Source organism: Cebidichthys violaceus, unplaced genomic scaffold, assembly GCF_023349555.1.
Source record: "Cebidichthys violaceus isolate CVI_PGR_0920_01 unplaced genomic scaffold, fCebVio1.0.p SCAF_4, whole genome shotgun sequence".
In the NCBI taxonomy this organism is placed as follows: domain Eukaryota; kingdom Metazoa; phylum Chordata; class Actinopteri; order Perciformes; family Stichaeidae; genus Cebidichthys; species Cebidichthys violaceus.
This window is the reverse complement of record NW_027176594.1, coordinates 9,646,455-9,662,571: the sequence shown is the minus strand read 5'-3', so window position 1 is coordinate 9,662,571 and position 16,117 is coordinate 9,646,455. Positions and strand designations below refer to the sequence as shown.

At 39.4% G+C, this 16,117-nt stretch overlaps 1 protein-coding gene across 6 annotated transcripts in view; it reads left to right on the top strand.

Moving 5' to 3' along the window:
- The window catches only part of tenm3 (teneurin transmembrane protein 3), a 336,797-nt gene that overhangs the window by 182,736 nt on the left and 137,944 nt on the right, over positions 1 to 16,117 (top strand). For all 6 annotated transcript variants that reach the window (XM_068727440.1, XM_068727439.1, XM_068727438.1 and 3 more), the window contains one exon: positions 11,064 to 11,331. In XM_068727440.1, coding sequence (XP_068583541.1) covers positions 11,064 to 11,331 — 268 coding nt within the window. The remainder of the gene's footprint in view (positions 1 to 11,063; positions 11,332 to 16,117) is intronic.

Sequence of the window (16,117 nt, the reverse complement as noted above, 5' to 3'; positions counted from 1 at the left end):
TAACTGGTATTCAAATGGTAGATCATTTGCTCAGCTACCAACTTCTCTGCAACCTTTGATACTGTTGGCAGGATACTGATGGGTCTGTAATTACAGGTAGAAAGGGGATTTCCATCTTTGAATACTGGAACAACAGCAGCCAAATTCCAAACATTGCCATTCATCTTTAGAATACTGTATGTTTGGCAGGTTAACGTTATTGTTGAAAAGTGTTTGTTGTTGAAATACTAATTTCAGCCACAAGGCTGAAGTGCAACACTAAAAGCCTTCATGTTTTTGTTTAGGTGAGTTTTAATTTCTCTGTGCACTTGTAACACAAGGTACATATATTGTGTGTTATCTAGTTATGTAAATTAAATCTCATGTAAGCTTTTGGTTCCGTTTAGATCATGGGTAGTGGTGTACTTCAGCCCCTTGTGGCAGAAATGAGTATTACAACAACAAACTCTTAATAATGATCCTGACAAAACCTTTTTTTTTTTACCTGGAGAAACGTATTTCCCCCACCTGTGAAAAAGAAAGGAACTTCATGCTTATTAAGAAAGATGATCCAGGTAAAATCGTTTTCACCTGTTCTTCAGTCATAACAGGAGGGATAACAATTCAGATCAGATTTAGAAAATGGATAACCCAAATGTTTTTTCTCACTCACCTCTGAGGGCTTTTGTACAGATGCCCCATTAACAGACTGGAATGGGATTTGTTTCCGTTGGGTAACTAGCAGAATTATGGTTTCAGCCATTTTTCTGGAGCAACCAACGTCAGGGACTTTTCCGCTCAGCATTAATCTCTGTTCATCACCACTCTCATACACAGTTTCATATTTCTAGTCTTGTCTGGAAAGAAAAGTCTGGGTTCAAACTCCTTATGCTAGATACACACATGGTGCTTTCACTTAATCAATTCAGGTCTTGCAATCCACCCAGTTGACAATGAAGGTATTGCATGGCCTCACATCTCTCAGGGAGTTTCCCCAGTAGTTCAATCCCTTGTTTTCTGCCCCCTTTTCAAGGCCACATTGTGCTTTCCATGTGCTGTTTGTATTAATAATGTTCAGGTTTATATGTAAGGTACATTTCATACATAAAATATAGCTCATGGTGGTCAAAGTGCACTGAGGTAAAAAGGCATGCAGAAAGATGAGACAAAGAATACTAAAATATATTTCATCATATAAAAGTGTCCACAGTCTGTGATTTTTTTTATTTTCACAGGTTCCAGACTTTGAAGCAGAGTTAATGAACGCTACATCAAACTTTCTTCCTGATGTGGTTGTGAGTGACCAAGAGAACCTCGGGCATTGAGCAGGGCTGTAGGCTATCAGATAATCCCTATGAAGGACAGAACGAACCGTTAAGAGCTCAAAACTACGTTAGATTCTAAAAGTTATACAGCGCAATTTAGCCTGAGACTAATCTGATGCACTCCCTTCTTTTTCAACTAAAGTCTGGGTGCAGGTTTCTTGATTAGTTGAGGAGGACCATCATTGAGAGACTTAAATTCAGTCTGCTTGAAAATAGTGCATTTGTGTAAAATAGTAGTATAATTAGTCTGCCAGTATATTTTACTATTAATAGTAGCAACAATTCAGGGTTAGCATTAAATATTTCCATCAGAAATCTACCCTGTGCTCTAAGAAATTAAAAAACAACAACCTTGTGATATAACTTTTCTATACTATTCTAATTAACTGCCTGGATTACTTTCACTAGCAACTATTTTTTTTACAACAGGCATTCATATACTACACGGAAGTCAAAGGAAGGAGGTTAGCATGGATGGTTGAGAATACAAAACAAAGGACATTGACACCAGAGGCTTGGGTTTGGTTCCTGCATACCATGCATTGTTGGGTTAATATTGCTAAGACATTGGGCCAATGTGGAGATTAATAAATATACTCTCACATTACTGGCTGAAAGACGCTCATTCGCCAAACAAATGAAATACATTGCATGTTTCATTGTCCATAACCACCCCATGTTCCATAGTCCCCTCAACAGTAAATCATTGTCAACAAAGAGCAGCTTTTGCTGTGCAAATTTGGAGATGCAAAAGTAACTTCTTGTTGTCATGTAGGATGCAGCCAGCAGTTGTAAAAGCAACAGAATGTTCCGCTGTGTGTAGTGCATTATGTCTTATGAAGAAGAAGAGACTGGGGGGTGTTTGGTTTTCAGAAGAAGAATCCTCTCTGAAAGGTCAGTCAGACAGAATCCACGGCAGTTCATCTTTCTAAATGTCTAAACCTGACCATGCTAAAAGGAATAGATCTTGCCTTTTAATTATGTAAGTTTCAATACATATGTCAGTGTGTGTGAATTCATATATGCTCTGTGCCCAATGCACACCTTTACTTTCTGTCCCTCCGGGTTTCAGTCTGAATTATGAACTGTTCGTAAGAATTCATGTTGTTTCATGTTGTCATTACAGACAATTTCTGTCTATTTGTGTCAAAACTGTGAACCTCTCGCACAGTGTCTGACCTCCTAAAACAGTCCTCTCTCTGTAGTTTGGCACTGGCTCAACACATCTGAAGTAAAATTGTATTCTTGATCTTTGTTGCAATTTAATACTAAGCCTGTCTCAATGGAATTATCCCACCTTCAAAACATCTCATCAGCCCTCTGTTTCTGTTTCCTGTGTTTCTCTCTGTCCTTTGCCACTAGTGTGGGTCATTGAGCAGAGAGGGGCACTCTCCAACTACATGCCCCACAAAGGCAGCCTGTGGCTGGGGACAGAGGCCTTCCTCACTTCCCTCTCCTTGCTTGGAGTCCAGAGGTGGAATGAGTTTTCATGCCTCAAAAACCACGAGTCTTACCTCTTTTACTGACCTCTTTCACTATGTCGATGAGCCTTTTACTTTTCCCAGGATCTATTCTTACTTCTCTTTTCTTTCCTCTCCTAGAAATCTCTAATTCCTGCCCCTTCTTCCCTTTTGTCTTTCTTTCTGCCTTTGCCTCTTGCTGTGCTCCTCTTTCAGGCCATGTTGTTCTCTCAACCTTGTCTAAACTCAGTTGACCATTGTTGTGCTTCTGAAACTTTTAATTGACTTCTTGTGTCACCTCCTGTTCTTTCTGTACCCTCTTTTCTTCTCCCCAGGTTCAATTTTCTGTCAACAGTGACAGAGTTTAACACAAACCCTGACCTGAGCTGCAATTGGCCTTCCTTTCATTTATTGTTTTATCAATTGTTTTCACTATTTGTTCTTTTTCTTTGAACAAGATTTAGTTTTTCATGCCAATAACATTTGACAGAATGTAGGGCTAGTTTTATGTCACTCCATTACCTTCGTGCTTTTTTGGTTAATTTGGGTTATTCCAACCTCTCAACTCCTCAAATACCAACGCTTGGTCAGTGACCCTTGGCGTCTCAAGACCAACACACTAAGGCACCCCCCTTCTGTATAAGACTCAACAGACTTTCAACTCCAATGTAAACCCACCGCGTCATTATGAGACGGTCAGAGCAACTGACATAGTATAAGGAGAGAGAAAATCAGTGTGGGGCTAGTGAGAGGGGAGGAGGGACGGGTCAAACAATCACAGGACCGCTGTCCATGTCCCTTGTGTGACTTATTTCAACATAGTATTGTTACGTAACTTCCATACTTAATGCCGAATCAAGGAAATTTTGTTGCCTTAACCTAAGCAATATATTTGCTTATTTTCTTCTCTATTTGAGTCCATTACTGATATACTCATTTTGAACCTTTATTGCTGCTTGTCATATTTTCTCTCTTGCCTACGCCCACTAAGAAGAGTTATTGAGGTCTGTTATTAATCTTTTCAAAAGCTTTTTTTAGTTCTCCATGGCTCTATGTTCCTTTGCACCACACATTATTTTGCTTTAAATGTTCATTTTAGAAAAGAGATCTGCCTTTTTTGAGTCTACTCCGAATTCTTAGTTAAGAACAGAAGAATAAAACCCTGGAAACACTGATGATATAAATGTGTATCTGTTGACTCGGTTTATGAGAGACAGAGTTGGAAGGTGCTGAAGCAGAGAGAGAATAAGTGCCGTAAAAAAACAAAGAGTGAGCTCTCGGCATAAAGACATACATACATTGAGACAGAGTCACAGTGAAGCTTGTCATCGCTCTACCTTTGACAGATAACCTCTGCCCTCAACAGCACCTCACCTCACTGCTCCACCGAGATGGCAATTTACTGTGCATCAGTCCATTACACCGTCGAACTACACACTCACATTCTGGAGTAAAATCATGCCTGAGGGTTCACACTGTAACTACAGTACGGAGACTCACACAGAGCAGTTCAGGATCACAGAAGCATGGTGTTCATCGTGAATGAGGCTTTCTTTTTTCCCTCTTTTATCAAATTTCCCGTCAGCTCATCGTACAGTATGTTTCCTCACTTAACAATTGAAGCGCACAGCAAAGTCCCTCTGGGAGGTAATTAAGCAATGAGAAAGGGGGCTAAACCATGTGATTTTGGCTCTGGTGTGCTTTGGTATGTCAATGACCAAAGGCAGAGTGCTGCCTACAGAGCAACCACGGAACACCACAGTTAGGTAATCATCTCATATTTAGATAGTATTTTTCACAATGGGACATCATTTTAGTTGACATATAAGGATGCTGTAAGACACCTTTAGGTGGAATGAGATTAAAACTAATCGGTAAATCATCCATTCAACCAACATTACTAAGAGATATTTCTGATCACTATTCATTTTAGAGTTGTTCCGATACCAATACCAGTATCAGAAAAGCTGGATTGGGTATGTGAGTCTATGCACCGATTGGATAGCACGTTATCATTTATCAGCTCTTTTACACTACACAGGAACAACAACACGTGTCTCATACTCCAATCCATACATCCTGCCCACATGATCAGTACTGCACAGAGATGAGGATGGCTCACTTGTTAGCTTGTCGAGAGGTTTGACAGCTGGTTTACTCAGGCTTTGCATTAAGCCATTGCTTGAATTCAACACCATCCATGCAGATTGAGACTCATTCAGATAGCCAATAGATCTGACACTTATGTATTTTCACCAAGAACATAAATGGCAAATGCTGTTTAGGGAAGTGTGGCTAAATAGCGTTAGTTGCTAGGATGCTAGATTTCAGGTGTAAAGTAAAATACAGTAGAGGCGTACTTATAGAGATGAAGTAGTCATGCTATATCAGGAGATACTGGCACTCAGATCTGCACAATAGATGGTCATACATGAAACACGTCATATACCTATACTTAATGAGACATTTTAATGTCATCTCATAGAATTATGAATATGTTCTGATTAGTGCTGGGCAACATTTCAAATTTTGAATTGAGATTAACGTGTGACACGTCTCGTGTTGTTGGGTGAGGCAACAACAAGTCTGGGAGAAACACAGCAACAAAATAAAATAAAATAATAAAATAAAATATCTCAGTAATGACTTTCAAAGACTAAACGCCATTTAAACCTCATGTTTAATAAATGAGACGCTCACAGATACTTGTCTTTTATAATCAGGAAATTGGAGTAAAGGAGTTGCGTCCATTATTTTTCTCCACACTGTGATTTGTTTGGGGATGTGACGCAGAAGACCGCAGCCTCTCCACAACACTGATTGTGCATGGATTTAAAAAAAATATATTTAACTGAGGAAGTCGGAATAAATGTTAAAAGCTCATTTGACCAAATACCTTCTGGTAATGTAATTTAGTAAAAGAAGAAGACACATTGCCTGAGAGTTTGCAATTTAATTTGAAGATAAAAGCAACTTTTAATTGAAAATGTATTAAAAAGCTAAATTCTGTAATGTTCATTTGTGAAAGACATATTTAGAAAGTTTTTTCAAGTTGATTTAATAAGCATTAATATCACAAGTCTAAATCATGCTTAATTTAGTCCTGCTACAAGTATGACATAATGTATGTGCTGGATGATATTATAGAAAAGTCTTCTAAATCTAACGATGTCAAACTCAAAAAATATATTCTAGCGAACTTTAAAAGCTAAATTAAGAGATTGCATCTATAATAGAACTTTTTTTTTAGAGTTGTGATTTGTGTAAAAAGTGTAAAAATATAAGCAGACTATTTTGAAACTTTGGCAAGATGGATGTCTAGCTTAATGTCAGATCCCTTTAATTTCATTTGAATTAAGCTACACAGGTTTGATTATGTTTGGATAAAGGTCCAACCTGTTGGACATAGGCTTAGACATTATCTAATATACATCAGTATGACCGTAATACCTTCTTCTTAGACGTTACCGCTTTATTACCATAACACATGAAAGTGGGGACACAGGAAATATTATTGTCCTCTCTCATGCAGCACCACTGCTTTTCACTCCACCTATCTCACTTCATTGATTTGCATACCTGTATCTGTTCTTCTCAGGGTCTGTTGCCCCCGTCTTCTCTTCACTCTGTCTCGCTCTTATTTTTCTCAATCTGGATTTTTTTTTGTTGAAATAAGACAGAGCAACTGAACATCAATGTGTATTGAAGAAAGGGGTGTGTGTGCTGGTTTGTGACCTGACTGTTTATTGTCCTGCAGGAATTGGGAGTTGGGTGTAACAGATAATTATCTGCCTGATTTTCTGATTTTCAGCCCAAGGAGTATTTAACAATAGACCGTTTCCTCCCTGATGTCTTTTTGGAACACGGGGAAATTGATTTGAACTCAGCTAACTTACACTTTGTCCTATCTTATTTTATTCTGCCAATATATGGAACTGGGTAGTGAAGTCCACTGACCGGATTTTTATTTATACAAATCTTTTGTCCAGATTCCATTTTAATGACCATGTTAGTGGGTTCAGTGGTAGAACCAAGGAACCACAGGTTGTCTGAGTCATATAACTTTCATATTTGACCAGTAAACATGAACTGTGTTTTAATTGCCCTTGAATGTTTTATTTACTTTGTCTTCGACATGTGCAGTTTAGAATTTACTGGCGATCCATTCCTCCTCCACACCACGGATGATTATTGGAGCTGCAGTTACAGTACAGTACCATGTCATTAATAACTACATTGACAGCCGTGGTAAAAATTACATGAGTGATGACTGTGGAAACCATGACCAAAGAATGCCTTGATGCGAGAGGAAGATCTTGGAATCAAATCAGACAAGAGACTATTAAGAGTCCATGCCAATTTGTTTTGGTGCTGAATGATTAATGGAACACCTCAGGGGCCATTTTCATAAAACATTCAAAAGCTATGAGTAGCTCTTCACTGGCTGATAAAGGGGAAATCCTAAAAAATAACGACTGTGTCAGCTCTACTATTATAAAGTAAATCATGAAGTATTCTCTCACTGCACATGTGCTATCTAGTAGTACACACCTGTGGTTTAACTGTCTTTTGCATCCTATCTTTTCGCTGATAATGCAACATTGTGAACAACACATTGGTGTTGAAATCAGCAGGAGGAGGACTAGTTAACATTAGCTCTTAGCAACAGGGGGGCAGAAGAGTCCTGATTGGCTAAATAACCAAGCTAACCTAAACGAAAGTAACATTTGTAACCTAACGTCATCATGATGTGTTCATGTGTAATCTTGTAAAATGTAGTTTTTGAGAAACTTGAATAAATATTGTTGTTTATTTCATATATATATATATATATATATATATATATATATATATATATATATATATATATATATACAGTATATATGCACTGGTAGTGTTAGAAAATGGCATTGGAACGTTTAGAAAAGCTGTCTTAATAATTATCACTGGACTGTGTATCGATGTTATTGGGACCGTCCCGTCCTAGTTGATTAGTCAACTAGTTGGTCGTTTTGGTCTTAGTCGACTTAGATTTCTTCAACCGAGGACAGTCCTAGATGTAATACGTACATGTGATGCAGGTCCAGGTAGAAGACGATGACATGTTTACCAACCAGAAAAACAAATCAACACACAGGTGATTTTTGGTGGCAGCTAGAAGATAGACCAGGCTAAACTGATGACTCCTATATTTCTCTGGAAAGCTGCCCGCGGCTGCTCTTTGAGAGGCCTCATGTCCCAGTTGGATGTCACCTGGTGGGGCACAGTAGCTGTCCCTGCAAGCAGGGACTCACATTCACATCCACACATAACCAGGACGTCAGTTGCATTACAACATGGAACAAGACATTCTCACTCCCAACTCTTCAAATATGCTTGGTACCCCTCGGGACCGTGAGTCAATATATGTGTGTGTGTGTGTGTGTGTGTGTGTGTGTGTGTGTGTGTGTGTGTGTGTGTGTGTGTGTGTGTGTGTGTTCAGCATCCAAGTGAATAAAAAGTGTTTAGATATACATTTTCAGTGATGATACACAGATGTAGACTTGTTAATGATGCCTCAAGCGTCATCCAGAAATCCTGACTTATTGTGTCTGATTGTGTGTGTGTGTGTGTGTGTGTGTGTGTGTGTGTGTGTGTGTGTGTGTGTGTGTGTGTGTGTGTTTGTGTTTGTGTGTTTGTGTGTGACTTTCAGCATTTAGCCTTGAAGGTTTGCATAAGTGGAGCGATTACTAAGCTGGCAAAACAGCATATGGAGAGAAACAGAAAGAGTGAGAGAGACAAGAGACAGAGAGAGGAGGGGGGGGCACTTTCTCGTCAAACAAAAAGCTCTTCCTCGTCCACCCTACTGCTCCTGCATATATCCCTCCTTTTCTCTCTTTGCTTTCTATTTTCTCCAGTGAGGGCAGTGGAGAATGAATAACAGCAGGGCTGGGAAATGGAGACGTGATGCTCTTTATGCAAATCAAATACCAGCATTGCCATTCATTTCCTTTAGAGCACCCTGAGGACAGAAGAGAAGCCAAAAATCACTGGGAAAGAAAACAGCAGGGAAAAGTTGAAGCCAGGTCAACTTTAAACAAATATTTTTAGGAAAACGTTGCAGGGTTTTGTGAAGGCCAATCACAGATCAGTATTCAGCCTGGCTGAGCTCAGCACAGCACTGGGTCACAATTCTCACCAGCCTTGACCGCAAGGGAATTTACATAGTGGTTAACATCCAGGCCCACAGTCGGTAAATGTTGAATTTGACAGCTACAAGCTTCTTTCTGACATTTGTCTAAGATGATGTTGACATCAGCAGATGGAGTTGTCACTGTCACATTTACATTTTCGTTGAATTTCTTCATCACCGTAATACATTTGATTTAAATCTCATCAGGCATTGGCAATAAACAAGGAATACATGATACTGAACACCTGACTCTGCTAGTGGATGTTTGCTCTGAGGAATGGCAGCTCAGGGATATACAATTTAACAGGACATGAGAGGACTCGGCGACGGCACGTGTCAGCCAGGGTTATTATAAACTCAACTGAGAAAAAGACGTGGTACAAGTTTTCATAAAGTGAACTAAATAAAAACAACATTCTTTAAGAAAAAAAAATATACTGAAACAATATTGCCAGCTTAAAAAACTAACAAAAAGTAATGTATATTCATTTCATTTGTTTTTAAGCTCAAACATATCACCACCCAAAAAATGTAATTTCCATCCACTCTCGTGCTATGCCGCAACTGCTTTAAAATGAATCCCTATTGTTTTTCACATGCAGTCTAGTCTTGTATGATTAAATAACAATAGCAGGGTTTTTTAAAATGCAATACACACTGTTGATGCCAGCAAATCACCCAAACAAATGGTGGAGGGAGGCTTCGGCAGACTACGTTGGATGCAGCGTGTGGGAGAAGTATAGATAAACAAAATCAAGACAAGCTAACAAATGCCACAGCGAAGTGGATAGCTACAAACTGCAGCCAATTAGTATTGTGGAAGTTGTCGGTCTGAGGAACGTTCTTAGGACTACAAAAGCGACGCCGTTACAACGTGCACCAACTGTTGCTCTCATTTGAGACTACTGGATAATCGCTGGGTAACAATGATTACCTCGGAGTTACAGTGCATTATATTGATGAACAGTGGGAGCTGCATTCACATGCTCTGACTGCCATGAAAACAGAAGACAGACATTTTGCTGAAACGTGCGTCGAACATTTCATTCAAGTTGCACAGCAGTGGAACGTTTCAAATAAAGTCAGCACACTTAGCACAGATAGTGCAAGAAATATAACTGCTATTGTGTAAAGGGAATACTGCTGTTAAAAAGCACCTTATTTGTTTAAAGTGTTTTGTGATTAAAAATTGTAATCGTTGCCCAGCACTAATTGAAACCAATTGAAAAGTCTGAATTTTTATAAACTTGCTGTACATTTTGGATGTAGAGAAACTGCAGCAACAGTTTGTAGTTGCAGACATCTATTCACTTTTAGAACAACCACTCAAACACAACTAGTTCACATTTTGAGCCATAATGGCCTTAGGGACAAGCACACAAAATCTGACTTGTACACACACACAGAACACTATGTGGAGGTGAATGTTTAACTTGCATTTAATTTCATGGCCACTAAGTTCTGCCACCGATCTTCAATCTGTCCATCTGTAGCCTCAGGGCTGATATATTTAGAGGGGATGTCTGACTCTAAGAAAGAGTCACCGTCGGAATCATCTCATTAGGTTGAACTGCTACAGGCACCATAGTTAGATTTCTGCCAATTACTGCATCACAGGAATTCATATTTACTTTGATGACCCGGAAAAGTCTTTCACAGATTTCTCTCTCTTTTTTGGATGGATGGAGATGTGTGCTCTGAAGTGCAGTCTGTTTATGATTTGAGGGGATCTCAAATCATGAACCCTGAAACTAATGAAACTAATGCTAAAATGTTTAGTAACCAATGACAGCTCATCAACAAAACACAAATCAAAAAACTCTAAACTTCTAAACAGCAAACCTGGCAATGTGAGGAAAGGGATCAACTAAGTTGGGAAGCAAACAATCTGCTCCTGTGTGTGTTGAATATATATATATATATATATATATATATATATACGTATGTATATATATATATATATATATATATATATATATATATATACGTATATATATATATATATATATATATATATATATATATATATATATAATGTAATAATTTCCCCACAGCCTTGAGCAGGATGGAAAGAAGTTTAATAAATACAGTACAATGACCAACATGCTTTCCCTCTCTATTTGACAGAGCAACCATCCAATCACCACGGCTCCACCCTGCCTCCGGTACCTCCCCCTCACCGACAGCAGCCCTCAGTAACGGCTCTCAACCAGTCCCTGGGCTCCTCGCACCACGCTGGCCATTCGCTGAATTCGACACGGCAGCTTACCCCTCCTACTGGAAACCCGGCCCCTGTGGCCGGCCAATCACCAGCCGAGCTGCAGACCACGCCCCCCGAGAGCGTCCCGCTGCAAGACAGCTGGGTGCTGGGTAGCAATGTGCCTCTGGAAACAAGGTACACCAACTTACTTTGTATCCAACTAAAAACCCATAGCTGGAGTCAGCAGGGTCACCAGGGTGATGGAGGGATGTCACTGACTAATGCTTAGTGGGGCTTTCCAGATTTTCAACTTTTTTATTTTTACAAAGTTTAACACCAACACAAGTGTCCTCAAACAGCACACATAACGTAAATAGTCTGAATGACTCTTCACCCTAAAAAGACAAAGATGAAAGTAAATGTTATGTCACATCACACACAAGTGTAACAGCTTCCCAAACTGTAAACCAAGAGTAACAACCAATCAAACTAAAGCTAGATAGATTTTTTTCCTCACATTACATGAAGGTATGGAATCCATTTTAATTAAATTTGTCTCAACTTTTGTCTTTTTTTTGTCCTGATTGATAATAATAATAATAATAATGAGATAATTAATAATGAGATGACATAAGCAACAAATCCTGATCTGGTCTTTTTCATCCTGAACATACTTTTTGTTGTATGAAACGAAAATGTCACAAAAAACTGCCAATTGGTTTATTCTAATTCTAAGGTTAAAATGCATTACTCTAGAGGAGCAGACTAATAATATGTTTGATTCAAGTGATTCAAGAAGAATGCCCGTTGCTGTGCTGTTTATTCAATCATTTAATTTTTTTTACCAAACATACGCTGTTTTGTATTTGAAGGCTGAATCTAATGTCATGTGAAAACCCCAAGCCTTCACTCTCATTGTGCAAGGCAGCCACCATGTGATGTATTATGAAGAGTGACACCAGTATTAAAAATGAAACAGGATCGCCACTTCATCATGGGTGCCATGGAGATCTTCACCAGATCTTCGTTTAATTAAAAGGAAAAGGAAATACAATTTACCCCATCATTTATTCATAAGAGATCTTGGCAGAATAAAAGATTTAAAGGAAGAGACATTGATTTGAACTTGACTGTGTGACAAAGTGAAATGGACTGACACCCCAATTGTTTTGGTGTTGTGGGGGACACCAGTGGAAAAACATGTGAAACACATTCATGACCTTCAGCCAACAAAGGCGCTGAACCAGCATACAGTAGCTTGTGATAAAGAAATCTATGTAGAATGAAATTGTGTTTATTTCTGCTCCGTCCTTTTATTTTTGTTAAACATTTCCTGTCTATCAGGATTTTCCCTAAATAGAGGGGGCTTCCGAAACTCAACGGCTATGGTTGGATTCTTATTATATGATGTAAAGGGAGACTTTAAAGGTCTGGAAAGTGAACTCGCATAGAGCTTTTACCAGAGATGTCATAAGCCTCTCAAAATCTTCAAGGCATAATGTTTTAACATCCAAAAAATGTCTGGTATAAAGCAATCAGAGCAGAACAAGATGGAGGGGAGTGATTGTTAGTGGACATAATGTGACAAGGAGACAAAGGAACTCCAACCAACCTCTAAGACATCTATCAATGAACTGCTAGTTTTCTGATCTCTTTAGACAGACTGTCAATCCAAGTGTACATTAAATTAACTTCTTTGTTGAAGCCTATTCCCAGACCTGTATGTTCAAACTACGAGAAACAAAAGCAACAAAACGACCAAGTGTAGCCAGCTACTTTGTTGCTGAATAACTGTCAAAATGTTGCTCAAGCGCTCGTTGATGTAGTAATATCATTAAATAGCACTGGCATTAGGCTAAAGGCATTTTAGACGGAATAGAAAAGGGAGAGAAAAAAAAAAGATTGGTTGACGCTTTACCACATCACTGGAACGCTAAAAAATTGGATTCGTAGCGTGTCACGCCTGTCACATAGCAACAAGGGTCGGGCCTCAGTTTGTCACTTCATGTCACTGGCTTCCATTGAAAATGACTTGTAGTGTGTTGCTGTGTCGCTGCTAGTGTGAACACAGCATTACAGTTCTAATCGCAGTTGTCCTTTCAAAGCACAAGTGAGCACCCCGAGGTCGGTGTGTCTCTTTTCAGTGGTGACACAGGTTTTATTGGATAATTTGAACCTTGAATCCCTGTTCACTGAACAATTTGTAGCTCTCTCTTTCTGTCTTTGTTGAACACAAATTCCCCTCGCCGTTCTCTGATATTGTAAAAATCACAGTTCTCTCCAGCAGAGTGTAACATCACGCAGGTGAGTGTAAAGGCCTATTGCATCCAATCTGGCCATACACACACACACACACACACACACACACACACACACACACACATACACACTCACACAATTTATGGGGGCAACCTTGACCCTGTTAACCCCACAATTTGTTGCCCACCCCCTCTTTCACTCCGTCTTCCTTTTTCTGTCCCACTCTCGTTAATGTCTTTCACCCACAGAGAAAAGGAGGGTGACAGATTGATAGATGGAGAAATGTCTGCCATTGTATTTGGGCTGTGTATTTGTGTGTGTGTGTGTGTGTGTGTGTGTGTGTGTGTGTGTGTGTGTGTGTGTGTGTGTGTGTTTGAGAGAATTTGTGGACTTTTGGGAGAGCCAAACCATGAACCCTGGTGTGGTTTTATATCCTTATGAAGGCCTAGTACACACACACACACAATTTATGAGGGTAACTTTAACCGTCACCTTTATTTCACCAGACAATTTGTAGCCAACTCTGTCTTTCCTTCTTTCTTCTCTTTCCGTCTCGTTCTCTTTTGTCTCATTCCCTGAGAGAAAAAGGGGATGCTGATAGATTGATAGAGGGGGGAAATGTCTGTCTCTAAGATCTTAACAACCCAGCACTTTGGCTGCATGTGTGTGCTGGAGAATGTTTGAACCTTTGGGACAGCCAAACCATGTCCCTGGCTCAGCTTTATATTCATATGAAAGGCTAACACACACACACACACACACACACACATGCACGCAGAGTTCAGAGAATCATCTTTCAAATCTAAGCCCACCCCCCCATTGAAAAAACAGTCCCTGTGAGTGTGGTATGTATGAGGGTGTGTGTAAGAAATAGTACTTATCTTTCTCTTTCTCACAGACAGACAGACACACACACATACACACTCAGACAGACTTGGAGATGAGACAACTTGCGGGTTGGAGCTGAAAAATAAATGCCGTGTGACCTGGAGGCTCTGCCTGAATGGCAAATCACACACATTCAGCAGTCAGCACTCCAGTCCAACATCTTCAAAGTTGAATGTACTGACGCCTACTGGTCCGTCCTTCCTACTGTCAGTTTCTTGGCAAAAAAGGTTTTTTGACACAAACACAGGACTTTCACCCAGGAGACCACTGTTCCTGTCCCATGTGAAATCAAGTCTATGTTGACTCATTTTACCATACTTTTAAGTAACTTCCGTACTTTACTAACACCAGTCACGTAACAAACGTTGGGTTGGTGTTATTTTAATACCAACCATGGGCTTTTACGAATCCTAACCAAGTTATTTTTTGCCTAAACCTTACCAAGTACTTTTTAAGCGTAAATATATCTAAAAGCTAAACCTACGTTGGATGTTTATTTTAAAAAGACTGAATGTGAGCCAAAACTGTATGTTTTCTGCGAACATGGAAGTTTATTTTGAAAAGACAAGGCGTGGAAACTGATACCATCCATGACACATCTAAAACTGACGCCAGAGGGGTACATAGAGCGTCAATGTGAAACTGAGGGTCAATTTGACCAGTTGGGAGTTAGAAGGTTTTCATAGTTCTAAGTGCTTCCAGGCCACAACCATCACTTTAATAAAGTATTATGTTTGAGGGTAGCATTTTACATAGAATAGTGTTACATTCCAAAAGAAGTTCTGCATTTATCCTTATTATGCCCCTTTGCAAGATAGTTGATGTATGCTGACTAATATGAATCCACAGTGACAAGTATCTGAACATAGGCTGTCTAATGACCATCCATGTTCATAAAGAGTACAACATGTAATGAATCCCTTTGGTAGAACATTTTCATCTGCATTCATGTCTGCGTTGAATTGGCTTTTCACAGTGACAGCCCTGCAGTTATGTGGCAGTTACACGGGCAGGTGATGGTGTATTGCTGCCGACTGACCATAGGTCAGTTCTACTATGTTCTCAAGATCCCCCACTTTTTATTCCCATATTATGTCTCTTCTCAGTCAAATTTCATCAGCAATTTGGTCTAAAACACAAGTTCAAACCTGTGTCAATCTTTCAAGTATAGACCGCCAGATCACTTTGAAAGACCAATATTTCATCAGCAACTCAAGTTTCACACTCAACTCTTCAGTCAGTGTCGCTCTGTCTTTCGTTTGAATATTTTCCTTTTTAAAGAAGAAAAAGATGAGAAAATTTCAAAGCTTTCTCTGTCACCTTCTTAATATGGCAAAGTACACAAATAAGTCAAAGTATATAAATCAGTGGTGATGCAAAGACTTTTTGGAAGCTGTAACACTAAGGTTGTCCCATACACAACAAACTGATTACATCTACAGTTAATATGTAATCAATGAAACTGCATCATGATCTATTTTTCAGAGTTTGACATGCTGACCATACCAGACCTGATGTAAAGATCAATATCACTCCCACACATGCATCTGGTGCAGGTTTATGTCCTGTTCAAACACTGGCTGTTTCTCTCTTCAACATTCCTGTCAGCTGACATGGTGTCAGATAGACCTGTGAGTGTGTGCGTGCGTGCGTGCGTGCGTGCGTGCGTGCGTGCGTGCGTGCGTGCGTGGGTCAAACAGACATGGTATCATATAGACTCTATAGTTAATCTTCACAGACAAAACACTCACCAACTGTCACATACCTTTACCCTATATACTGTTCTCTCTGACCCTCTTTTACACACACACACACACACACACACACACACACA